Source organism: Sorex araneus, chromosome 2, assembly GCF_027595985.1.
Source record: "Sorex araneus isolate mSorAra2 chromosome 2, mSorAra2.pri, whole genome shotgun sequence".
In the NCBI taxonomy this organism is placed as follows: Eukaryota; Metazoa; Chordata; class Mammalia; order Eulipotyphla; family Soricidae; genus Sorex; species Sorex araneus.
This window is the reverse complement of record NC_073303.1, coordinates 280,421,411-280,447,756: the sequence shown is the minus strand read 5'-3', so window position 1 is coordinate 280,447,756 and position 26,346 is coordinate 280,421,411. Positions and strand designations below refer to the sequence as shown.

Here is a 26,346-nt window from a genome sequence, read left to right as displayed (position 1 = left end):
GGGAGCCAACCAGCCACAGGACTGTGAGCCTGGAGACGGGCACATGGGGGATCCTGGCTCTGGATCTGGGGAAGCTCCACGGGATGAAGGATCTACTCTGTGACCGAGACACTCCGGGGGCCTTTAGGGCGCAGAGTAAGATGGAAACAGACAGGGCTGGAAAGGCACCGGCAGAACTGAGAGCAGACGGGTGAGTGGTCCAGCGTGGGAAGGTGAGTCAGGCCCACAGGCGGGATCCTGGAGGACCTGCCGCAGGGAGCAGGGCGCGGGGCTCATGGCCCAGAGAGCACTCAGGCTTGGGACAGAGGCCCGAGCTGTGCCCAAGGGTTGGGGCTCAGGACATTACCGGTCTTCTATTGACTTTTGTGCTTTTTATAAATCGTCTTTCATTATCCGGTAGTGTTTTGTTTTAAATTTCCAAAGGGATAAAATACAAGTTCAAATTAAGGCGGAAGCAGGTGTGGCCAAGTCTCAGGGAGAGAGGGGTGGCGGGCTGTCCTGGGTATGTGTGGGGGGGCGGCAGGAAGGCGGGGTCAGGGCCTGGCTTGACTGACAGATGTCGAGGCAGGGGGGCTGGACACTGGAGCCAGGCTCTGAGTCTGAGGGGTCCAAGGACACAGGGACATGCAGTGGGGGGATGTGGCAGAAGGAGTATGAGTGGGGGCACGGGACTGCCGTTGGTGCCTCCTAATGTCTGGGGGTGCCCTGGGAGGAGGCACAGGGGAAGAGCAGGCGCGTGGGGAACCCTGAGGCTCGGGTGGGTCTGCCTGGGTGGAGGGTGGGAGGCAGAGAGGGGCGGCTGTCTGCTGGGGTGGCTCGGGGCTGGCTGTGTGCTCTCCGAGGAGGCCCAGCAGACTGTGGGGGTCTGCACTCCCCCCACACCCCGAGCTCGAGCCTCACTCCAGCCCACCTGGACCCAGCAATGGTGTCCCCAGACACTAATGGTTCCTGCCACCGTCCCAGGCCCGCTTGCTCAGGTGCAGCTGTCGGGAAACGCTTTCCCCAGACCCGCGGCGGGGCCCAGGGGCTGCGCCCAGTTACGCAGCTTCTACAGCTGACAAGTCCTTTGGGGGCCTGGTTTTTTTTTTTTTGTTCCCCTTGGGGGAGGGACCCCCATGCAATCCCCCAGAGAGCAAGCAGCCCTCGTCCCTGACCTGGTGTTCCGCTAACCTTCAGCTGCTCAGAGCCGGGAGAAGGTGGAAAAGGCCCTTTTATAACCCAATTATCTCCGTGCATTCATCTGCCATTATGTTAATGCATCGCAAAGCGCGCAGATGGTGCAAAGTCAATTACGCCGGCGTTAAAAAGGGAAGACTTGACCTTTTCGGGACTCACTCGGCTTCCAGGGCAGAGCTGCGGACTCAGGCTGGCGCGTGGGCAAGGGGGCATGGCACCTCGGGGTGAGGGGAGGGGTGACGGGTCTCTGCGGGGGCGTGCCGGGGGCCCCCTCTGTACCTGCACATTTTCTCGAAGAGCCCGGAATAGCCGTCACAGTTGGCCTTCTGGGTCCGCAGGATCTCGGTGGGCTTGAAGACCTGGCAGTTCTTGTCCTGCGCAGCCTCGATGTCGTACTCTGCAGGGCAGAGGGAGAGGTTATGGGGAGGCGGGTGCAGAAATAGCGTGTGTGTGTGTGTGGGGGGGGTGGACAGTGTCCCCATCGTACCCCGCCCTCCACTTTGCTATCGGTACCATGCGCTGGTTTCCACTGACCTGGGTCACCCGGGTGGGACCAGGCTGCCTGGGCCAGAGGCGGGTGGGCCCGGCCAGAGAGACCTGGGATCTGTCACCTCCCGGGGCAGGTGGTCAGGGCAGGAGCACGACCTGCCACAGCAGCTCACCTTTCTGGCAGGAGATGAGTGGGGCCCAGACAGGGCCCGGAAGGGGTGCAGGTGGGGAGGGGCGGCAGGCTCTGTCCACATCCTTCCATATCCCCCTCTGCAGAGACCTCTGCAGGAGAGGCTGCTCTCCTGTCCCTGCAGGTCTCACGCTGACCAGTAGGGGGCGCAGTAAGAGGCAGCTCAGTAAGAAAGAGTCTGACGGTGGAGGCTGCCAGGGCCTCTTTCTGACTCTCCTCCCTGAAAGCTGGGGGAGCACCCTGGGGGTGGGTGGGAGGAGGGTGCCCGCCCTTCGTGGCACTGGTACCAGCAACCTTTGGCACTGACTTGTTTCTGGAGGGGTGGGCCACACCTGGCAGTGCTCAGGGCTTACTCCCGGCTCTGTGCTCAAGGATCACTCCTGGTGAGCTCAGGGACCCATATGTAGAGTCAGAAATCGAACCCAGGTCAGCTGGGTGCAAGGCAAATGCCTTCCCCACACTGTTAAACTCGACCCTTGCCTCCCGCCCCTGAAGGCCTGCCCCGTGTATTTTCAATTATAGGACTATTTCCTGCTTCGTTATGTTGTGAATTTTGAATTTCTTTAGTTTCTTTGTAAGAAGTAACCCAACAGTTTCCCAGAACACTAAATAAAAAGGTCAACCTTCGAAGACAAACAACAACCGAAACATGTGCTTTCCAAGGAGCGGTGACAGGCAGGGTGTGCCCTCTGGGAGGTGCCCTCCTGTCCTGGGCTCTCATCGGGTGGGCTGAGCTTACCAGGACTGAAGAAGCCGCAGCTGGGGTGGGGGGGGCTGCAGCTATGGCAGGGGTGGTGGGGTCTCAGCCTGACACCCTGGTTGTCCCCCCTCCCATTAGTCTATGTCGCTCTGCCCCGCCCTGGGGATCTGCTCCCTGACCTGCCCTCGCAACCCCACACAAATGCGTGGTCAGGGGAGTGCCACCGGGGGCCTACCGATATGGTGGCAGATCCAGATCCAGATGGCTCGAACCCGCTCCAGGTCACTGTGGGCCTCCTGGAGCAGGTCACTCACCAGTTCGTTCAGGCCACTCTTGACGGTCACCTAGGAGGGGAGGGGCGTGCTGCGTCATGGGAACCAGGGTGTTGCCATGGCAGCCCATGCTGCTCTTCCTCCAGGCAGGAGGGAACAAGGGCCCAGAGTGACCTGGTGAGGCTGAGGCCAACCTCAGTTTGGGGGTCCTGGACCAGATGGGCATGCTGGCCCACTGAGCCACTGGCCCACAGACCCTGTTTCTCTCTGAAGGTTTTGGGGTGAGCCAGGTGTGGCCTTGGGCAGCTGCATCAGCTTCTTGCTCCAGCCAGAGCAAGCTACAGAGGTAGCACAGCCTCGTCAGAGCCCAGCAGCGCCTTCCACTGAGTGTGGGAGGGACACGCCTCGGACACGTCTGGGTAGGGGAAGGGGCCCAGAACAGGCGAAGCTCTGCTTCAAATAAACACGGTCGGCAGGGACACACTTCCTGATTTCAAAACTTACTGCAGAGCAATGGGAATGAAAACAGTGTGGCACGGAGCTCAGAAATAAACCCTGATATTCGGGCCGGTCTAAGTAGGGAAGGAAGCGTCTCTTCCACAGAGTTCTCGACAGTTAGATGATCACTGCAAAAGAATGGAGTTGGAGCTCATCCAACTCAAAGGGGAACTCCTCAAAGATCAATGGCCCAAGTTTAAGAGCTTAAGTAATAAAAACTCTTAGAATATACAGGAGTAAATTTCATCACCTTGGTTTGGGCAATGGCTTTTTGGGGGAGGACCACATCCGACAGTGCTCAGTGGTTACTCCCGGCTCTGAACTCAGGAATCACTCCTGGTGGTGCTTGGGGGCCCATATGGGATGTTGGGGATCAAACCCGGGTCGGCTTGTGTCAGGCAAACATCCTACCTGCTGTACTACCGCTCCAGCCCCCTGGGCGATGGATTTTAAAACTCGATGCTAAAACAGAAGCTGTACAAGTGAGATACTAATTGCTAATTGTAGTTCCTAAAACAAAAAAAATCCCTGTGTATCAAAGGACTTCAAGAGAACAAAAAGACAATTCACAGGAGCGGAGAAAAATAATCACAATCACAGGTGTGATAGGGTCTTAGTCTCCAGATATCTAGAGAACTCCTACAATTCAGCAATAAGAGACAAACAATGGAGAGAGGGGGAGAGAGTAGGGGAGGAGAGAAGGGGGAGAAAGGCAGAGAGTGGGGGAGGGGTGGAAAGTGTCTGCCATAAAAGATAGGCTGGGGCTGGGGGATGGGAGGAGGAAAACTGGGGTCACTGGGGGTGGGGAATGTGTGACTGGAACAGTGTATGGCTGAAACCCTATCACGAACATCTTTGTAACTGTGTATCTCATGGTGACTCAAAAAAAAATCACAAAGAAAGGCTTCTAATAAAAGAAACTAACAGATAAAAGCAAATAAAGGCAATAACGCAGAAAAATTGGGGAAAAAAAGGCAAGCAAGGGTTTTTTTTTTTTTCTTTTTGGGTCACACCCAGCGATGCTCAGGGGTTACTCCTGGCTTTGCACTCAGGAATTACTCCTGGCAGTGCTTGGGGGACCATATGGGATGCCGGGGATCAAACCCGAGTCGGCTGCGTGCAAGGCAAACGTCCTACCCGCTGTGCTATCGCTCCGGCCTGCAAGGGGCTTTTTAAATGGCCAAAGAGTTCACACAGATGTTTTCCCAAAGGTAGGTAGTGGCCAATAAGCACTTGAAGAGGGCCTCTACACCCTGGTTAGTCACCGGGAAATCAAACCACAACGAACTGTTTCTTCCCACTTGTAGGCTGACTACAGAGATGAGCAACAGTGAATGCTGGCCAGAATGTGAGTGGAAACCCTCGCCATGGCCGCGGGGAGGGAGAGCGTGCAGCTGCCGTGGAAAGCAGTTTGGCGGGTCTTCCAAAAGTTAAGCTTGGAATGACTCCACGAGCCAGTAATCCCACTCTTGGGAAAGCACCTACAAGAATGAAGGGAGGTACTCAGATGGACCTTTGCTTGCCAACGTTCCTTCACCTCCCTTCCAGTAGCCAGAAGGAGGCCGCGACCCGGAGTCCAGCGTGGAGAAAGAGACCCACAGAATTCGGGTTATCCAGAGAGTGGGATGTCGCCTACCGAAGCAAGTTTGGAAACCTCCTACAACAGAGTGAACCTTAAAAGCGTGACGCTGAGTGCAAAAAAGCCAGATTCAAAAGGACACGCATCACGGGGCTGGAGAGACGGTACAGCAGATTGGGCACTTGCCTTGCACACCACCAAACCGGACTCAAACCCCACGACCCCATATGCTCCTTGAAGTCGTCCAAGAGTGGTCCTTAAGTGCAGAGCCAGAGTCAGCCCTGAGCACCGCTGGGTGTGGCCCCCAAACAAACAAAGACAGATGAAAGGATGCACAACAGGTGAAATATCTAGACTGGGCAACATACTAGACAGCGCATAGGTCAAAGGTCACAAGGAGCTGGGGAGTGGGTGGGGAATTAGGGTTTAATGGGGGCGGAGTTTCTATTTGTGGGGCTGAAAACATTTTGTCAGCAGATGCTTGTACAATGCTGCGGATATAATTATACCAATGAACTATACACTTAAAGATGATTAAAATGGCAAATTGTGTTCTATAGGTTATATCTGTATTAATCACACACACACACAAGGGAACAAATTAGGTCTTTTGCAGGGGTTCTCAAGATGAAACAGGGTCGGGCTGTTTCTAGAAAAGCAGCTTGGAGCATCATGAATCTTCGTGGTGAAAGCGGGTGCTGCCTCCTTCAGTGGTGCCCCGCTCACACGGCACCCCCCCGCCCCCCGCCATGCTCTCTCCCGGGCCTCAGCGGGCGGCTCACTCACCTGGGACGCGTAGGCGTCCAGTTTCTCAAACTGCTGCAGGTCCAGCGTCAGGGATTTCAGGCTGGACCGATCCCAGGGGTAGGCTGGAAGCAGGGAGATGTGGTCAGCAGCAAAGACCTGGGCCCAGCCTGCTGTCCCTTGGCAGGGGGGGCACTGTGTGTGTGTGGGGGGAACTGTGACCCCCACCTTCGGTTTGATCCCGAAGTGTGAGAGTTTTGGATCTGAGGGTGCCCGGCCGCGTTCTTTGGGCACATTGATTGGGGAACTCTGGCAGCCCTTCTAGTTCTCAGTCTATTGGCAGACCCCAGGGGGCCAGGAGACCAGTTGCACCTCAGCGGTCTCAGAAGTCCCCCCAAATGGGGGAGGGGGTGAGGGCTCTGCCTTTCCGTGCCGTCACCTCTCTGCAGAGTCGGCTCTGTGGGGCAGGGGCATCCCGGCAATGCTGCCAGCCAGGCACCCAGTCCAGAGGTGGCACTGTCGAGGTCAGGGTTGTAGGGTGGCCTACAGAGACGGACTCCCTCTCTGCCCCCCAGAAGCACCCTAACTATGCCCAGACAGACCACAGAGCCCTGAGGGAGGCTGCCTAGGGAAACCTCTCCCTGCTGTGGGCTCATGACAGAGGGTCCTGGGGTGGAGCCCCCCACCTGACAGCCCAGCAGCCCAGAGCACTTAGCACTGACCCAAACCTGCACTGGGAGGCCCAGGAAGGACAGGGCAGCTCCTGGGCTGGGCAGGCTGGGCACCCCCGCCGGCCACACCCAGCACCTGGCATCTCTTGTCTCCATTTTCTGTCCCTCTTCCAGGACGAGAGTAACTTCCTGGCCTTCCCCAATCCTTGCCCCCTACTCTGCACTCCCGAACCCCCAATGGTACTTCCTGAAAACTGCACTGCCACGGCTCATTCCTGGGGGGTCCTGCCCCCCATCACTTAGATCATTGCTCTGCTGTGTAGTCTCTCAGCCCCTTCCCCCGGGGTTCCCTCCGGAGGCACCCGCCGCAGAGCACCCCACTTCTCAGTGGTCCCCCTCCATGGGACCTGGCCCCCTCTGTTCTCTGATGAGGCTCCTCAGGGGATCCGAGCCGACAGGAAGTAGACGCAGCAGCCAAGTCTCTGCCCAGCAGGTCTGCGAAGCAGGCGCGGGAAGGCCTGCCCGGCGCTCCCCTCTCTTTCCTTCCCCCTCACGATGTCTGAACGTTAACAATGCCCAGAATGAGGGGCCAGAGAGGTGGTCTAGGGGTGGAGGTGCTGGCCTTGCATGCTGCCAACCTGGTCCCATCCCTGGCACCACGTGGTCCCCTGAGCATCCTGGGTACAGCTGCTGCCCCGCCGGAGCGCTGCCCGGGGATTCTGGGTGATGGCTGAGACTGCAGTTGCAACACATCAGCATATCCTCAGGCCCTGGCACTCCGCTGCCAGCCCAGCTGACTGAGGGGCCCCCAGGCCTTCTGAGTGCTAGTGGGGAGCTCTCCAAAACACCCATCACGGTTTGCTGCCTCATTAAATTTACCTTCTGAACAGATTACATAAGATCTAAATTATGAATGAGCATGAATGTGCCTAAAATGCCAGTGGCATGAGTTAAATTATTCCAATTTTAAAGCAGAACAATGGGTCAATGCATGAAGCCACCCCCGCGTGAGATGACATCTCATCCACCGAGGGAGAAACTGAGGCTGGGATGGCAAGTGAGGGAGAAAGGCAGGCTTCGCGCCCAGGCCCCTGGCCCCTGCCCAGGGGTCTGCCGCTGGCTTGGGACTCCTGCCTAGCACCTCGGCTGGGGGGCAACTGTGAGCTCTGTTTTGAGTGACGCTTGCAACGCGCAGCCTTGGTACTGGCGGGTGGGGGGTGGGTGTTTGAGCTCGGGGGCCACGTCCCTCGTGTGAGTTCTTTACTTCTTCATGCCCTCCCTCCATCTCCCGACAGCAAGTGGGCCCAGACTCTCAGTTCTGTGCCCCAGGGAGCCATGCAGAGACCCGAGCTTGGCCCCCAACACAAACCCTGTCACTCACCCATGGCGTCTTTCGTTCCAGGCTGCCGGGGCCTCGTGTTTCCATTTTTGTCGCTGTGTAAACCTATGGCACCCCAAGGACAGAGTGGAGAGACTTCAGAAGAAGCCCGAAAGCATAGACATCCCGTCGGGCGTCCCTCCTCCCCAAGGCTCCCGCCGAGCCCCTCCCCACTCCCCCCTCCCCGGGCTGTCACAACCGCTCTGCACTTTCTGGGGAAGAGATGACAATAAAGAGCACTGAAGTCAGAGAGCTCCACCAGGAGCATGTGGGGCACTCAGCAGGCCTGCCTGGGCCCTGGTGCCGCCAGCCTCCTGGGCTTCTCCTGGCAGCTTAGAACACACCGGGAGATGCTGGGCGCCTACAAACGCTTACATAACTCCTGGGCCAGCTGACCATGGGCTGCAGGAGAGAGGGGAAGAGGGTTTACATGGAGCATAAAACCCAGAAAATCCTGGAGAGGGGAGCTACACCTGGCAGCTCCTGGCTCTGTGCTCAGGGGTGACTCCTGATGCTGCTCGGGGACCAGGTGGAACTGGGGAGTGAACCAGGGTTAGCTGCATGCAAGGCAGGTGCCCTTTCTCCTGTGGTGCCTCTCTCTCTGCTCCCAGCAATTACGGACTCACGTTCCTTGGGAAGGTGCAAAGGCACCGGATCCTATGGATTCAGGCCTGTGTGTGGCCCCCAGTCGTTACTGGAGGTCACGGGCAACAGAAGAGAAACTTTCCCTGCAGCTGCAAAAGCAGGTGAGGAAGATGTGGTTCCCTGAAGGAATCTGGGCTGCAGGGGGCTGCGGGTGGAGGCCCTAGCAGGCTGGAGTCTGGGGTGTGGGAAGTTCGGGGGTCTCCTGAGCATCCTGGGTACCAGCGGGCTGGAAGCTGAGCGTGCCCCAGGCCTCCCCAGGAGCTGTGGCCCTTTGCTGCTTGCCCTGTCTCTTTGCTCTGGCCCCTTTCTTTGGCAGTGTGGTGGGGGTTCACGATGGCAGCTCGTGTCTACTGGGCCCCTCCCATGGGCGTGTGCTGTGGGTTCACCCTCTCATTTAACCTCTCCACACTTCTCTAAAGGGTATGGAATTAATAATATTTTTTTCTTTTTTGGGTCACATCCAGCGATGCACAGGGGTTACTCCTGGCTCATGCTTTCAGGAATTACTCCTGGCAGTGCTCAGGGGACCATAGGTGATGCTGGGAATCAAACCTGGGTCAGCCATACGCAAGGTGAACGCCCTACCCACTGTGCTATCCCTCCAGCCCCTGATTTTCTTTTATAAATGAGCAAAACAAGGGCCAAAGAGAGGTAAGACCAGCTGGTCCAAGTTGCAGAGCTGAGGTGTGACTTCCCCCTACTTGAGGGCCTGACCCGGCCCTGAGTGAGTGCCCAGGATCTGAGGGGAGGCGCCCCGAGGGGCATGGGCAGCCTGGCCAGCACCCTGGATGCAGCCGTCCAGCGGCTGGGAACGCAGCCGGGGCCCAGGCTGCTGCTCCCTCGCCTTGCTGGGCCTTACTCAAGGGGGCACGGGGTGGGGGGTGCAGCCCAGCCCGCACTCCGGCCCATGTTTATCAACTACGGGTGACAGGATCAAGAAGTTGTGGGACGACAGAGTACTGGGCAGCTCTAAGGATGGGCTAGACACAGAGTGACAGCTCAGATGCAGGGCACAAGAGGGCGGCAAGCCAGGGCCAAAGCAACAGAGTGGGGGAACTGATCGGCACAACTGAGCTGGGGCGGGGGCTGGGAGGGGGGCTGCTGGCGTCCTTGGGAGAGGGAGGTGGGCACTGCTGAGGGCTGCTGTGTTGGAATGACATGCATGAGAAACCATTATTCATAGCGTTATGAAAACCACAGAACCTCAATCAGTACAAATGTTTTACAAAGTGGGGTGGCATGAGGGCATGGCAGGGGCATGGCTGCTTAGCTCGGCCCAGGCCCCTGCTGGCAGCTCATAAGGGGCCCCCCCAAACCACGTGGTGCGGCTCCTGCTGTGGCAGCACGTCTTCAAGGACCACCTGCACAGCGGCTGAGGGATGGCGAGTGTTGGGCCGGAGAAGTTTCATGCCTGTTTGTGGGGAGCAGGCCCGGGCCCTCCCTGTCCTTCCCTCGGAGGGGGCTTCTCCTGCACTCTGGCCAGGAAGCCCCCCGCTGCCAGCCCAGCACACTCAGCGGCCCTGCCCGTACGCACATTTGGCCAAGGAGAACTTCTGCAGCAGCTGGGGCACGGTGTCTCGAGCGTGGATCTCCACGGTCACCTGCGTGCCTGCAGAGGAATGGGGGGGCGAGAGGGTCAGTGGCTGCAGGGACAGCAGCAGAAGCCCCCGCCTCCGTGTGCTCTTCCTGGAGAGGGCAGGCGAGGGCTGTCTGAAAACAGCTGAAAAACAGTGGGACTCCGTTCCGGCGAGATGGAGAAGGCAGGGAGGGACCTCGGAGAGAATTCTGGGGCAGCTCTCCTGGGACCCGGCAAACACAGTGCTGGGAAGCAGCCAGGGGAGGCGTCAGGTGGATCAGGCACCGGCAACCCAGCAGTGAGATTCCCAGGGCCCTTCTCTGCCCCCGGCCTGGTGCAGAGAAACAAGGCCTTTGCCTGGCCCTTGAGGGAGAAAGTGCATCAGGGAGAGAGGAGACCCTCACGCATTCACCACTCCCACCTCTTTTTCATTTTTGGCAACACCCAGTGGTGCTCAAGGCTCTGCACTCAGGGATCACTCCTGCTGGGGCTCAGGGGCTCATACATGGTGCACGCAAAGCAAGCACCCTGCCGCTCTCCCTGGCCCCCATCCCTCCAACCTTTCCTGTGGTTGTCTGACTTCCTCGCAGGAATTCTGTTGGTAACGTATGGAGTGGAGTGATGGCACAGCGGGTAGGGCGTTTGCCTTACACACGGCCGACCTGGGTTCGTTTCTTCCGTCTCTCCTGAAGAGCCCAGCAAGCTACCGAGAGTATCTCGCCCGCACGGCAGAGCCTGGCAAGTTACCTGTGGCATATTCTATATGCCAAAAAGAGTAACAAGTCTCACAATGGAGATGTTACTGGTGCCTGCTTGAGCAAATCGATGAACAACGGGAGGGCAGTGCTATAGTGCAGATAGAATGTGACAGAAGTGATGGTGGTGGCTAGGCAAGCACCTAACTCTCGAAGGGGGAGACCCAGAACTATGTGGGCAAATACTCCTACCTTTGTTCCCTTTTTCATTCTCCGCTAATTGATCCAAAGGCAGAGGACTTACCTGGCACAGTAAGACAACGAAAGCTTTTGGGCTAGACGGCTGAGAAGGGGGTGATGAAGAGTTTAAGAAAGCAATTCCATAAAGGCATGATAAAATCCTGTGGTCACTATGAGTTGGACATGGGTCCCATCCAAAACATCATACTAATCTTTAGGAACTTAGCTAAGGGATAAACAAATGTCCACCCAGGATATTGGTGGTGCATCTATAAGGCAGATCTGTATAGCATTGCCAAAGTTATAATCCCCAATTACTCAGCATAGGAAGACCCAGGGTAATCTCATCTTGAAAAGGGAAAGGAAAGAAAAAGTTACCAGCCACCTGGTGGTACAAGTTTTGAAATGAACAGAATCCAAAACAGCCTTTGGAATCATGCTCTAACTAGTAACGGCAAATAGATTGGAAACAAGTGGAAAGATACAAATTTATCAGCAAAAAAAATTTAGAAGATACAAAGAAGAAACAGATGGAAAGTTTAGAACTGAAAAGTGGAGTCATTAAAATTTTTTTCTGAGTATGTTCAATAGCAGAATAGAGATGACAAAGGAGTTAGTGGACTTGGAGACAGATCTGTAAAAATTATTCAATATGTATTAAGAGAGAAATGTTGAACAGAGCTTCAGGGATGAGTGTGGGAAATGCTTAATGTCTAATATCTAGGGCCAGAGAGGTACTTCAAGAAAACAGGGCACTTGCCTTGCACACAGCCATCCTGAGTTTGATCCCAGGTGAGGTATATGGTCCCCAAGCACCTCCAAGAGTAATCCCCGAGTGTAGAGCCATAAGTATGCCCTGAGGATTATCCCCAAATTATTTTTCCTTTTTAAAAGAAGGCCTAATATCTATGTCATTAAGATGCCAAAGGAACTGAGAAGAGAGGAGAGGAGAAATAGGGTAGAACAGAAAGTAGATGTGAAGAGATAATCAGACAATTATCAAGGCTGCTTCTTTGAGAAGACCAGCAGAGTTTAAAAAAAAAAAAAAACCCAAAACCCCAAGCAGAGTGACAAAAAGACAAGAAAAAAGGAAAAGGAGGCAACAATCAAGAACCCAGATGCCAGGCTGCAGCACTGGCTCAGGCGTAGAGTAGAGACTATCATGCATGAAGCTCTGAGTTGGATCCCTGGCACCATATGTCCTCGAGTATAGCCAGAAATAGCTTGGGTCTCGGAGCACTGCTGGGACTGGCTTCAGGACAAAGAATCAGGACATCAACATGAGGAATGAAGTGGGGCATATCACGAGAGACCCCACATACATTAAAAGACTAATAAAGACGCTTACAAACAATTTTACACACGCACACAAATTCTACAGCTTGGAGTAAATGGCTCGACTCCTTGAAAATAATGACTTTTTGTGCCCAACTGTATTAAATGACCTACGGCATTTCACATGTGATGAAACCCTTATTTCACAAACTCGTGAATTTGTGGTATCCAAGTTATGGAGATGCTGAAGATTTTTTATTAGACACTGGCCAACTTTTCCCATGAATGACTTTCTCCATTTATGGCCATACCAACTGTGTTCATTCCTGGTGTGTTTGATTGCAAAATTGACCACAATACTGTGTACTCTCAGTGAGAGGCCTTTTGTCTTCTTAATTGGGGCTGGCATTATGATTTGTTTGTTCAATTAAATGCACAAGGCAACCGTGATGCTGAGCCAGCTCAGACACAGCCAAGAACTCTAGGGACTGCGGGGCTTCTGCTGCTGTTCTTGGGGTTCTGTGATATTCATGTGATGACCCCAGGCCAGCCTGCTGGAGGAAAAGTGCTCACAAGGAGCAGAACAGAGCCAGCTCAGGAGAAGACCAGCCCAGACCATCTGGTCGCCAGCAAGCTCATCAACTGACCATAGAGCCAGGAGTAGCCCAAGCCAGACTTGAGTGTGGCTCAGCTAAGGAGGCAGGGCCCAGCCATAAGCACAGAGTTTGGGTTTGACTATATTCATAGATCACAGATAGACGCGGTGACTAGCTTTTTAATTAATCCTCTACATTTCTATCAATGAAAGTGATGGTTCATTGTCACTTGGGTGCATTTCTTCTATTTTTTCCTTCAGTGTAGCATTATACACACATTTATATAATCATTGGCCATTTAAAATCTTATTGTGCGAATTGCCAATTTTCCAATTGATTAATTTTTTTCCTTATTCATTTCCCAAGAGTTCTTTGTTTTAACCTACTGCTTGCAAAATGGGTCGCAATTGTTTTCCACTTTCTTGTGTTGCTCCTACACTTGCTCTGCTTGCCAAAAAAAGGCAATTTTTTTTTTCATTCTAAAAGATATGTTGTTGGGCTCCAAGGCATTATTCTGAAGGGGTTAACATTCATTTTGAAGCGCATTTTCTAACTCATTCACTGTCAAAAAAGGGAAAAAAAATCAGCCAGTGACCTTCTAATTAGGCCTTGAAACATTTTCAGAGTTCAGAGCACAACTACCTCCTGGTCATAGGGCAGGGAGCACCGCCACCACATGCTCCCTATGCTCCCGGGAGGCTTGAGGCCCGGGGCTCTGTCCTCCACCTGAAATACAGCGACGGTTTCCAACTCAGTGCCAAGGCGTACCTGGCTGAGAGAACCCTTGTGAACAAGAGCGGGGAAGACGCGCCCGCACTCTCTTCTTTGTAAGTCTCCCCACGCAAGACTTTTGGGGAAGGGAGCAAAGGAGTGGGTTTGCCCCAGTGTCCCAGGGCCCGACACGCTGCGGGAAAGGCAGCCTCAACGTAGCTGGGGGCTCAGGGCTCAAGAACCACCAAATCTTCCCCCACGTCCTTCCATAGCGTGCCCAAATTTTCCTTTTGTTTTGGTTTTGCTGTTTTTCCCCTTGCCACACCCGGAAGTGCTCAGGGCTTACTCCTGAGCCTGCATTCAGGGATAATTCCTAGTTGAGGCTTGGGGACTATATGAGGATTGAACCTGGGTTGGCTGTGTGCAAGGCCAGCGCACTACCCGCTGTACTATCTCTCCAAGCCTGCATGCGGTCCTTCTACCACTCCATCCCTGGGCCTGGCAAAGGATAACTGCGGTTCCAGCCACATCATCCCAGCAGGGTGGGGCGGCAGTACCCTCACTGTTGGAACTTGGTGCAGGCTCGGAAGCTCTCCCCTTACCATCTTGAGCTTCCTCTTCTCCACCCCCCCTCCACCCCGTGCTTATGCTTAGAGAGTAGCCAGCGGCCAGCTTCCTCCAGTCCCACTTCCTGGTTCTCAAAGCCCCTCACAGGGACAGCAGCTCCCTGTGGGACTCACTTGCCCCCTCTGCCCATCTCTGCTAGGGCACTCCGGGCAGGAGTCTGCGCTGATACTCCGGGCACTTCAGTGTCCAGGTGAGCAGCATTGCTGGCTTAGCCCCTCCTGCCACCGGAAACTGGGAAGTGCTGAGTGCATGACCTTCCTCTCCAAAACTCAGCTCATCTCTCAAGGCAAACCAAGGAAAACAATGCATCAGACCAACTGCCAACGAGAAAGAAAGGAGCAGGAAGCACAGTTGGACCCACGTGCTAAATGCCATCAGGTAAAACCCCAGTGCTCTCAGGAAGCCGGAAGCCTTGCCAAGGAGCCCTGCCTGGGACTTGCAGTCCTGGCTGACTCTCTCGGTGCTCCGCACCCCAGTTCTACCATGTGTCACTCAAATGCTACTTTGTCAGAGGCTCTGGATATCTCAATGAAGGCATTGGTGACCGTTTCCTGTGGCACGCCGGGGGCTGGTTCCCAAGCTCCACTGGCCCCGTCTCCTTCCCCCCAACTCTGGGCAGTGCAGAGGGAGCAGGTGGGGGTGCGTCCCATGTGTCTTGCCCAGGGCCTGCCTTTACTGGCCTGGAGCATCCTTGCTCTGGCAACTTCTCTCTTGGTCTCTTCACACCTAAGTCAGAATCTGCTGAAAGCTTCGCTCTGGAGGCCGACTGCAGACAGTGTGTTGCTCCTTCACCATCGCCGAGGAGAAGGGGTCACATAAGCAAGACTAGCAGCCCTGTGTGAGAGTGTGTGTGTGTGTGTAGGTGTGTGTTTGAGTGTGTGTGGATTTATGTATGCATATGTGTGAGGGTGTATGTGCATGTGTGTATGAGTGTGGGTACATGTGCATATGAAAGTATGTGTGGGGGAAGGTGTGTACAGCCCTCAGGCCAGCATTCATGACTTTCAGTGAGTGTGATGGTGAGTTTGTGTGTGTGTGTGTGTGTGTGTGTGTGTCCCTTAGGTGAGCATTCCTGACTTTCAGTGTATGCGTGGGTGTGTGTATGTGTCTGTTGTGGCCCTCAGGCTAGCACTCCTGTGTATGTGAGTGTGTATGTGAGTGTGTGTGGCCCTCAGGCCAGCGCTCCTGACTTTGTGGGTATATGTATGTATGCATTTGAGAGTATGTTGTATGTGCATGTGTGTGCGCGCATGTGCATGTGTGTACATCTGTGTGTATGTGTGTGTGTGTCTGTGTATGTGTGGCCTTCAGGTCAGTGTTTCTGACTTCCAGTGTGTGTATGTGTGTGCATGCATTTGAGAGTGTGTTGTGTGTGCATGTGTGTATGTGTGTATATGTGTATGTCTGTGTGTGTGTGGCTCTCAGGCCAGCGTTCCTGACTTCCAGTGTGTGTGTGTGTATGTGTGCATATGAGTGTGTTGTGTGTGCGCATGTGAGTGTGTGTTGTGTGTGCACATGTGAGTGTGTGTTGTGTGTATGTGTGTATGGGTGTGTGTGGTGTGTGTGTGAGTGCGAGTGTGTGTGTGTGTGGCCCTCAGGCCAGCATTCCTGACTTCCAGTGTTTAGTGACTCTTGCCTGGCCGCCACTTTTACAACCTGAATTCTTTGCCTGTTTTTCCCCCTGCAGAGCTGAGAGCTGGAAACCTCAGCTCTGGCATTTGTAACATAGCGTCCTCTCCAAACCCCCTGGTGAGGGGTTCCACGCTGAGTGGCACAGGATGTGGGACTCAGCTTTCGAGCGCTGACAGCCCAGAGCCGCCTGCCGGACAGCGGTGGGACAGGCAGCTCATGATGACACTGTGACCTGGGGGCAGCCCTGACCCAGCCTGCTTTCCCCTCGGGCACCACAAGCCTCAGGATCCCGTCTGCATCGTGGGAATAGTGGTCGTGCGGCCTAAATGAAGGGGGCACAGCATCTGGACAGGGACCCAGGCCGAGCTGGGAGGACATTCGGGGGAAACCTGGCTCCTTCCTGACTCTGGAACCAGAAGCCAGGGGCTCTGGTGACCTCTCACTGCCCCCTGCATGAACTTCTGAGGTCACATCACCACAAAAAGCCAAGATTCCTGGTTTTCCTGCTGTGGCTCTTGGTGTGGGAGTGTGTATGTGTGTGTATGCCCTGAGCCTCATGGGGCAAGTCTCAGGGGGGTTTCAGGCTATCGGCATCCTGAGACATGGCCATCCCCCGCTCTGGTCGACATCAGCTGAGCGCCATGTGTGGCCAGGCACCCCCAGGCGCTTGGCGGCCGTCAATGTGACTGATTCTCTCAACATCCTCATTTTAAAGTTGGGTAAACTGAGGCTTGGGTAGATTGCCCCACATGGCCGGTCAGCAGGGGTCAGAGTCGAGACCAGTGGATCCTTCAACCACCTCCCAGAGCGCTCCTCTGTAGCCCCCAGACACCAACTTTGCTGGCCGTGGAAGCCAGGCTGTGGCCCGCCCCGACCCACTCTGCTCTGTCGGTGTCAGAGCTCCGTGCCCCGAGCAGGCCCTGCTCTGCCCAGGGTCCCACCGTCTCCGCTCTCTGTACCGAGGGCAGAGCCTGTAAGGAAATTGTCTGATCATATCTGGGACCAGTAGTGACCAAAGTAGAAAACCAGGAGGAGTGGGGGCTGCTCCTGGACAGTGCTCCTGCAATCAGGCTGATGCAGCACCTTCCCAGGCCTGTCCTCCTGGCAGCCTGGGTCCATCTCCCGTGGCCAAGATCCCCAGGGTTATGGCCCCAAGCCACTGTGGCCGCTGCTTGCCCTGAGCCTCATGGGACAAGCTGGTCTCGGGGGGTTACAGAGCTCTGGGAAGGAGAGGGGCAGCGGCCTGGCAGGTGGCTGGGGGGGTCCAGAGGCCTTGGTTCCTGCTAGTGAGCCATGTGGGATAATCTACCCAAGCCTCAGTTTACCCGATTGTGAAATGAGGATGGCAAGAGAATCCATCACACTGGATGGCTGCCAAGTGCTGTCCTCTCTCTCTCTCTCTCTCTCTCTCTCTCTCTCTCTCTTTCTCTCTCTCATACACACACACACACACACACACACACACACACACACGAGCCCAGGGATCACACATGGCAGGGCTCAAGGGAACATACGGGATTACGGGATGCCAGGGATCAAACCCGCTGTTCTATCACTCGGCTCCAAGCACGATTTTCACCTGAGTGGCCCTATTAAGTGGCTGGGGGGTACCTGGCTCACGGCTCACACTCAATATCTGAGGACTAAAGTGGGGGGCACTGATGTTGTGACATCAGCCACAGCGGAGAGGACCCTGATTTTTCCTGCCTGAGTTCTGTCCGCAGCCCCCTGCCTCTGCTGGGGAGAGGCCATGGTCATCAGACACCCCTGACCCTGGTGGCTGTAGGAGATGATGCCCTGAAGAAGGGGCCCAGGGGCCCATAGCTGCCCGCTCCCCCTCGCCAGGCGGACTCGGGGCTTCTCCTAGGCCTGATCTGAGCACGTGCGCATGCCTCTGCACACGTGTGACCCGCACAGTCACGCTCGGGCATGTGGCACAGCCAGGAGCACACAGCCTCAGCCCTCCACTTCCTACCGCCTCTGTGAGCCAAGTGACCTCAGCGCTTTGCTTCTGGGTGGCCACACGTGTCTCTAATGCCCGGTGGCTCGCTCCTCTCTCTGTGGCATGGGAGGGGGCTGGGGGGGCAGGGACCTCATTCCTTCAATGTTTCCTACAACTTTTTGTCAAAGGCCCGGGAGGGTGAGACCTGGGGCGGGACCCCATGTAGGGCCCCGCGGCTGGTTCCACATCACAGGGGCGTGACCCTTTCTCCAAGGATCCCCTGTGTGTGGGTCCCAGAGCCGTGTGACTCAGGCTGCTGCAGGAAAGGCCCAGTTCCTGGCATGGAGGGGAGACCCCAGCTTTCTCCTCTCCTCTGAGAAGCGCCGTCTCCCCCACATCTCCCCCACTGGCCCTGCCCTCGAGCTTGTTCTTATTTGGGGGAGGGCACTGTGCTTGGGCGTCGCTCCCAGTGTGCCTGGGGGACCCCGTGAAGTGGGACTCACGCTCATGCTGCCTCCCATGGGCAAAACACACACTCAGTGTGTTCTCTTTCCTGCAGCCGCCCTTGAACCTCCGCTCAGAGGGGTGGAACGAGGTGCTGGGAAGACAAAAGGTTCCCACCTGCCACCGGCCTGGCTGCTACCTTCTCCCTGGCCTCCTCGTGGTCAGCAGCGAGGAACTGGACCTGCCTTTGGACGGGAGGGAGTTGTGCTCAGGAGCAGGCTTGAGTCAGGGGGCCAGACCAGCTCCCCTTCACATCAGGGGGGTCAAGGCGGACACCGAGCCGTTCTGGGTTCAGATCCAGCCGCAGGCCCTGTTCTGGAGATGCCCGCCTGTCCCAGCCCCTCCTCTAAAGAGGCATAGCCAGACCCCGGCCCCTAGGACTGTGGTTGGCTTGTGGGCTGAGGGCCAGGACCACTGTGGGTGCTGACCCAGGCCCGTGTGGTTTGCTGGGCTGCGGCCCTGGCCGGGAGGTGCCTCCTATGGGCACAGCTGGCCGCTTGTCCACCCGGCTGGCCGCGGGAGGAAACGGGATCTGGAAGGGAATCCTCCCGGAAAGCGATTGGCTGGCAGAGCAGCGGCGGGTATTTATAGCCAGGGCTGCACCACTGCGCTCCCTGTCGCTGTGGGCATTAGTGGCTGCCGTGCTGCTGGGCAGACTTCGGCCTGGACCAGGGAGAGCAGCCAATCACAGCAGGCCAAGCCCGGTGCCAGGCAAGCGAGGGGCTTGGCTCAGCCCGGACACCTGCTGCTTGGAAAAGTTTGCAGCGTTCCAGGCTCCCTGGACACCGTCAACCCCCAGGAGTGCACAGGGCAGGGAGACTCGGGGAAGGTGCCTTTCTGGATCCCCCCCGGCCAGTCCCCTTTCTGCTCCTGCCACCAACACCGGCCTCTTCTTCCTCCTCAGATGAAAGTCACCTCACTTCCAGGGTTGGGTGTCTGTGACACCCTCCCGAGGCAGGCACTGTCTTGGCATCCCATCCATAGCAAACTCAGAAGGAAGCTGCCCCTCTCATTTCAGCATCCAGCATGCTGTCAGCAGGAGAAATAAAACTGGGCCGCAAATCACACAGGCTGGGGAACCAGCACTCTGCGAGCCACCACCTGGCTCTGTTGCCTGAAGCTCAGTTCTCCATCAGGGTTTGCAAGAAGGACTTTCTGCACCCTATTGGCTCACTTGTCCTAAGACTCCCGCCTGCTTTCTCTCTTGCAAGAGCTACTGAGTCACTTGTGTTTGTGTTTTTTTCTTTAACATATGCCCAAACCAGAGTCACCAAAGATGATAAAAATGGGCTGGATTTGAGGCCACGGCGATAGTACAGTGGGTAGGGCATTTGCCTTGCACGCTGCAGACCAGGATTCAATCTCCAGCATCCCATATGGTGCCCTGAGCACCACCAGGAGTAATTCCTGAGTGCAGAGCCAGAAGGAACCCCTGAGCATTACCGGGTGTGACCCAAAAAGAAAAAGAAATGGGCTGGATTTGGCGTGCTTTAGTGCCCTCTGGATGGAATGACATGCCCAAGGGCCCCTGGCATGAACTTTGACAACTCCCAGGCGTGGTTGCTGCCTCTCCTTTCCTGCTCTCTTGCCAATTGACCCACACACACATGGGCCAAGCTGCACCCAGGTTGTTTCTGTGTGTCTCTGGGGCATGGGGGTCGGTGCGGGGGTCTCTGCAGGTCTGCCTTGAATTATGATACCCACCATCAGAGCTTCACTCACTCTGGCATCGACCTCCAGAGAGCTAGAGCTGGTCTGGACAGGATGACCCCACCACCACCCACAAGCCCACCGGAGAGGACCCAGACCGGTTAGGGAAGGGGGTGCTGCCTTGAGGTGACTTTGACTCATGCATGGGGCAGAGGTGCAGACAGCTGCTCTCCAATGGGTGGAGACTGGATGTAAATGTTGTTAGGATTAGGATTATTTTATTTGATTGATGGATTGCGGTGGGGGGGCCCTCCCAGCAGTGCTCAGGGTTCTCAGGACCCAATCTCCATGATACTCGGCTTACTGGCCTGCACAACGCTAGGGTCTGAGAATGGGGGACTGCGTGGTCCCTGAGAAGCTGGGAACCACCAAGGTGCCGGGAGTACTTGGAGCCTCCAGAACTGTATCCAGCAGTGCTCAGGAACCATGCGGTGCCCGGGCTTAAACCCAGGGTCTACACATGCAAAGCATGTTCCTCTGGCCTCTGTTATTTCCTTCGCCCCAAAGAACACTCCAGCATGGAAGTCAGGGGTTCCTGCTTGTCTTTTTTCCATGCCCATCTCCAGCGATTAGCGACTGGCCTGGCACATAGCAAGCAGGAGGCCTGGCCTAGGGAAGGGCTGAGTGAATCAAAGCTAGCATGGACCACACTTCATTATTGTCCCTGGGGTACTTAGCCTGGTTCCCTTTCGGTTCTGAGCCCACTTCCCTGGGGAAGGTTTCCTCATGGTGCTTTTTGATACCTTCAATGTTGGGAAACACAGCCGGGTCTGCCCGAGCCCCCCGAAGGGCCCTGGGATCGAGGTCTGGTTCTTCTCGGCACTTGCCCATGCCCACAGGGCTCATTACTGACCCTTGTTTCTAGAGGCTGGGCAGCTGACTCCCTCTGGGCAGAGTCAGACCTAGCAGAGACTACTGGCATCAGTGCTCACCCCATCTCGCCCCCACTCCCCCTTCTCCCCAGAGGCCTGGGAAAGGAGATAACAGAAGCTGAGTTATCAGGGGCCTCAGAGAGCAAGAAGCCACTGATGCCTTGATGGGCATCCCTCTGGGCCTGACTAGGATTGTCCCAGGTCTTTGTTCTTCTCACCAGAGGATGAGAGTGACCAAGTGGATTTTTCCATGGCTAGAACCAGGCTAGTTCTCTGCTGGCACTGTGGGGTGGAGGAGTCCTGTCCTCTTTGTCTGGGGATATTTTCAAATGACAGATGGGTACTGGGCCTGTGCTCCGGGGGGCTGGGGTCTCTCCACCCTCCATGATACGCGTCTTTCCTAGAGCCTGGCTGGGAACCAGAGGGTGGTCAAGCCTGTGGTACTGCTTCCAGGAAATCATGGGGCCCGATGCCAGGAAAATCCATGCAGGGTCATCGTGGCCTCGGAGGCTTGGCTAAGTCACTACTTTCTGAGAGGTCACATGTCCTGAGCCTCTCTTCAAACCAGAGAAACTCAATCCTTCCAGCCAGTTTCCAGCGTGCCGAGTCCCAAGGGTGGAAAGAGAAATGAAAGAAAAGAGAATTTACCATGTGGGTCTTTGCCTTCCAATCTCTGCCATCTCTGGATTTCACTGGTGACACTCGGGAATCCTATGGAATAACAAGGGTGGTGTGAGGCCCTCTGGGGAGGAGAGAGCCACGCCGAGCAAAGGGTGTGTTTAGTGGAAATGCATCTGGGTGAGCAAGGCACTGTAGAGGGGACCCCTCCCAGGCCCTGAGGCAGGCTGCCGAAAATAAGGCTCTGGAGTGTGTGTGTGTGTGGGGGGGGTGTGTGAATGTAACACCCAATGACAACATTGAGATATAAAAACACCTATTTCCAGCATTTGGGGGTGGGTGATCAAGATCTCCCAGGGCTAGAGGTTTGCAATACACATGCTCATTTTTTACACCCACATTTCCAGAGCATAAATCTGGGAGCATTCTTCCAGAAGACATTCTGCCACTCATCTTGCTCATCTATTTCCGTGAAGGGTGAATCTCTCACTCGTCTCGATGTGTGGAGGGGCTGGGGGCAGTGGTCACTGATGCCGACGGCTCCAGCAGCCCACTCTCCCCACCTCCTTTGCAGCTAAACCCTGGGCGTGTGCAGCCCAGGCATGGTCCATTGGTCACACCTGTGTCCCATTCTCTCTTGGACTTGATCATGCCAAAGGAGAGGGAATAGAGGCTGTTGGCCCCCTGCCCCCCCACCTCTGGCTGTGGTGAGAAGTGGTACAGCAAGGTCGAGTTACCGGCTCGGAGCTGGCATCCGCTCTGACACCAGGAGTAGCTGCAGTAAAATCAAGGACCTGGCGAGGGACGGGCACCAAGGCCTGCCCACTTGTAGCTTCCTCACCAGGTCAAATCTGTGTGCAGCTCGTGTGGGACTGTTCCTGGGTGCTCAGCCCCCAGCCTGTTCTCCAGAGCACTCAGGACCCCCCAGGCCCTTCTCTTCACCTTCCTTTTCTGCATCAGCATCTGGGACATCACACTTGGAAAACTCTCTTTGCCACCTCCGTGGAGGGTCACACACATGCTACATCATGCTCCATCGGGCTTGGCGATGTGTGTGTGCCTTCAGGTGTGGAAGGCTTGAGGCCGGGAGAGGCCAGGGGAGGTGGAAGGACTTGTAGACACTGTCAGGGGAGCATTGTTCTATGCACAGAGCTGGGGAAATGCTCGGACCCTACAGGAACTGGGGTGAGAGCATGGCTTGCAGCCAGGGCATGGACTTTAGTACATACGCCTTGCTTTCTTGTCCCTTAACTTCTTTTCAGCTGCAAGGACAGAGCAGAGGAGCCACCTGGTCACAGCTTTCCTCCTTACCCTGCCCTATGTCCCGGCCAGTGCTGGACTCTTTCCTGACACAGGTCTTCTTTGCAGAGTCATGGAAGGGGTCCAGGCAGGGACCGGGAGGGCGAAGAACCCAGGAGGGGTGCTTGGAGGTGGGTCATGTAGATGGAACAAGTCAGTATCATTGAGCAAGGCCTTTGCTGGACCCCACTGCCCATTAGGCCTCATTTTGGGTGCAGGATGGCCTCCCCACTGCCACGGAACCACGGGAGACCACGATCAGGGGAATACGAGGGGAAGAAGCTGATTGGGCCCCACCAGCAGGGGCTTCCTCCCTTCTTGGAGTCTTGGCCATGAGTGTGCAGGAGGCACCTGCGGTCACACAGGGTGGGTGCTGGTGTCCGACACCGCATGCGTCTCGGGCACCTCTCTGTCCTACTACATTATAGCACCAGGCCCGTAGGAGTGAGGTGTGACGGGGAAGGGGAGGGGGATTCATGGGCTGACCTGGGTATGGACCAAATGGGGGCTCTGCAGGGTGGTATTCAGGTCCTCTCCTCTCCTCTCCTCTCCTCTCCTCTCCTCTCCTCTCCTCTCCTCTCCTCTCCTCTCCTCTCCTCTCCTCTCCTCTCCTCTCCTCTCCTCTCCTCTCCTCTCCTCTCCTCTCCTCTCCTCTCCTCTCCTCTCCTCTCCTCTCCTCTCCTCTCCTCTCCTCTCCTCTCCTCTCCTCTCCTCTCCTCTCCTCTCCTCTCCTCTCCTCTCTCCTCTCCTCTCTTTCCCTATGCAGTGACATGTATTGAATCTGGGTCTGCGCATGCAAGGCCATATGCCCAGGGCTATCTCTTCAGCCTTACTTCGACCAAGGGGTCCATGGCCTCTTTCAACATCCTTGGCACAAAGATTCCCTCTGGGTCATTCCCTGGGGAGGGGCGCCCCTAAGCAGCTTCTGGACGGAGAATCTCTTTCTTTCCCCAGCGGTCACAGGGAGCTCCCAGGCTAGCTTCAGTTGGTGTGACCAGTGGGCCTGTCCCTCTTTGACTCCCGGGGTCGGTGGGTGCTCTGTGAGCACAGGGTCCATGGGCCAGGAGAAAGGGGGGCTCCCCAGAGGAAGGCCTGGTGCGGCTGGTGGAACGGACACAGAAATCCTTTTCAGCCCGGCTGTGAAGCACGTTGCTGCTGTAGTGCCACAGGTGGCCAGCCTGGGCAGCCCCTCCAACTGTGCAGGGTCTCCCAGGGCTTCTTCAGGCCCTTTACCCCCCCCCAGGGCCCCAGGCCCCCACTTGGGAAGAGTGATTTATATCCCTTGAAGTATCACCCAGTACTGTCTTGGAAGCCTTCTTTTATGGACACTTTATAACTGGCCCCTGTTGCACCAGCCCCAGCCCCCCTGGAAATATCCGGGACCAACGACATGAACAGGGAGAGGGGAGAGCCCATTTCAAGTCCCCCTTTCCCCCCACGTTTGCTCCTTCACACCCTGTGCGCCTTCTGCTGCAAGCCTTTCCAGAGAGGGGAAACTGAGTCAGGAGTTGCATGCGGTTGTGCAAAGGCACTGAGGGAGCAGCCCCTGCATGTCAAAGCGACGCTCAGCATGCAGCCCCTTCCTCTGCTAGTCCGGGAAAGAGCCAATATGTGGGGGAGCAGCGCAGTCCCCCACCCCCCCATCTCCCCCAGATCCCGGCGGCTTGGGACCCCGGTCCGTGCTCCCGAGACTCTCCCCACCCAGACCCAAAGCCGGCAGAGTGGGTGGGAGCCGGGCGGCTCTCCCGGGGCGCGCGCGCGGCCCCCGGGCGCTCGGGGCGAGCGCGTTGCTACGGGACGCGGGTGCGCACGCCGGCGGGGACCCGGGGAGGCCGGGGCAGCGCGCGTTACCTGCGGGGCGCGGCTGCAGCGCGCCCGGCTCGGCCTGCGGCTCCGCGCGCCGCGGCTCCGGCTGCACGATCAGCAGCATGTCGATGGCCACGCTCGGGCTGTCCTTCTTCAGCTCCATGGGGCCGCCGCGCTCCGGAGCCGCCGCGCGTGGCCGCTCGCAAGGCTGCCGCCGCCGCAACTGGCCCGGCGCGGCCGGCGGGCGGCGCGGGAGACGGGCAGGGCGCGGGAGAGGGCGCTCCCCCGCCGCCGGGCCGCTGGGCGCCGGTTCCGCTGACTCTGCCAAACACGCCATTAGGGCCTGCCCGCCAGGGCGCTCCCGCCCGGCCGCTCTAAGTCACCTTCGAAAGGAAATCCCCGCCCGGCCCGACCTGCACCCGCCGCCCCGCCGCCCCCGCCCCCCACGGCAGCGCCCTGGGGCCGGCGGCCCCCCCGGCCCACCCGCCCAGGGCAGCAAGCGCGCTGTCCACCCTGGCACTCCGTCTGGGCGAAGGAGCAGGGGGCTCCTGCTGGCGCTGCGGCGGGCGGAGGTACTGGCCAGCTCAGTGCTTCAGCCCCACATTGCCCGCGGGGCTTGGAACGGGGTCAGTTCTGTGTGGGAAGGGGATGGTGGGGTGTTGGGGGTCAGCATCTCCCTCATCCCCACGGTTTGTGTGCGTGCCACCCCCACCCAGAACTTGGAGCGCTCTCCACAGGCGACAACCTCGCTGCCGGCTTGGCCTGCAGCGAACAGACGTCTTGACATCTCTGTTCCTTCTAGAAGCCTGGCTCTGGCCGGGAGGCGAGGGGGTGGCAGGGAGAGCGGGCAGCCTGCTGTGGTCAGGAGCTGGACCTGAGAAGCGCCTATTTTTAGCGGGCCCTGGCCTGGCCAGCGGCGGTGCCTTTGGCCCCGGGGCTCAGGAGTGTTTACAGAGGCATCTAGCGGTCCTGTAGCACACCAGCCCCTAACTCCGGTGCGCACTTCCCCGTGGCTGCCGGCCTCCTCCCCCGCAGCCAGCCTGTCCCCTGGGAGCCCACCTCCTGCTGTCCCTCACCTGGGTGCCCAGCCAGCGCTGGTCTGCGCTGCCTGCTTGGCAGGGGGCACAGCCTGCTTCTCTGGGCTTCCGGGAGGCTGTGGATGTCCCGGCAGCTGTGATGAGGATGCTGCAGACCCACCTTGTTTCAAGGGTGGAGGACGGAGAAGGGCCACCAGTGAGGAAACTGGGGCTCCATCGCTGTACCCCTGACTCTGCAGAGCTTTTTGTCCAGTGGGGCTCACACATGGACTCTAGTAAAGACTAACCCCCTCACTGACCCTCCCCCCTCCCCCCCAATACTCCCCATAGCCCCCACCCTCCTTTGCCATCTGATGGCACCTGATGGCAGGAGCGGTTCCTGGTGCAGCGTGGTGGTGGGACAGCGTGGGGTGGCTCTGGGGTGGTGGGTGTCTGCGGGCAGGGCTGGCGAGGCTGGCTGGGGAGTGAACACGGAAGCTTCTGAAACCTGCAGGTTGCCCAGGCAGCAGCTCTCTACTCCCGGTGTCCAACTTGACTTGGGAAGAAGTGGTCAATGAAGGGTGCTGATCCCCCAAAGGAGCTTCAGAGTTGTCCTTGGGGGACCCGGGCATAGGAAGACACTTCCCTGCCCCTTACGGGTGACCCCGCCTGTCCGGCGTAGGACTCAATGCCATGTGCTCCCTGGGAGTCAGAGCGGTGCTTTCAGTAAGAGTCGGGCTGTGTCCACCCTGTGCTTCTCCAGACCCGATGCTGTCCACTCACTACCTGGCTGCTGGGGAGCGGCCAGGCTGCCCCCTGCCAGGGCTGTGCACCTCCTCACCGCGTGCCTGGACTCACACGGCCTTTTCTAGGCTCCTGGGGGAC

The 26,346-nt window shown here is 57.1% G+C and overlaps 1 protein-coding gene across 1 annotated transcript in view; it reads right to left on the bottom strand.

Moving 5' to 3' along the window:
* Positions 1-24,608, bottom strand: part of KY (kyphoscoliosis peptidase) — a 35,544-nt gene extending 10,936 nt beyond the window's left edge. Inside the window, exons 1-7 of the mRNA XM_055127624.1 lie at positions 24,491-24,608; positions 21,371-21,433; positions 9,877-9,951; positions 7,701-7,763; positions 5,691-5,773; positions 2,791-2,899; positions 1,456-1,573 (exon numbers count right to left, since the gene is read on the bottom strand). Coding sequence (XP_054983599.1) covers positions 1,456-1,573; positions 2,791-2,899; positions 5,691-5,773; positions 7,701-7,763; positions 9,877-9,951; positions 21,371-21,433; positions 24,491-24,608 — 629 coding nt within the window. The remainder of the gene's footprint in view (positions 1-1,455; positions 1,574-2,790; positions 2,900-5,690; positions 5,774-7,700; positions 7,764-9,876; positions 9,952-21,370; positions 21,434-24,490) is intronic.
* Positions 24,609-26,346: the final 1,738 nt, after the last annotated feature.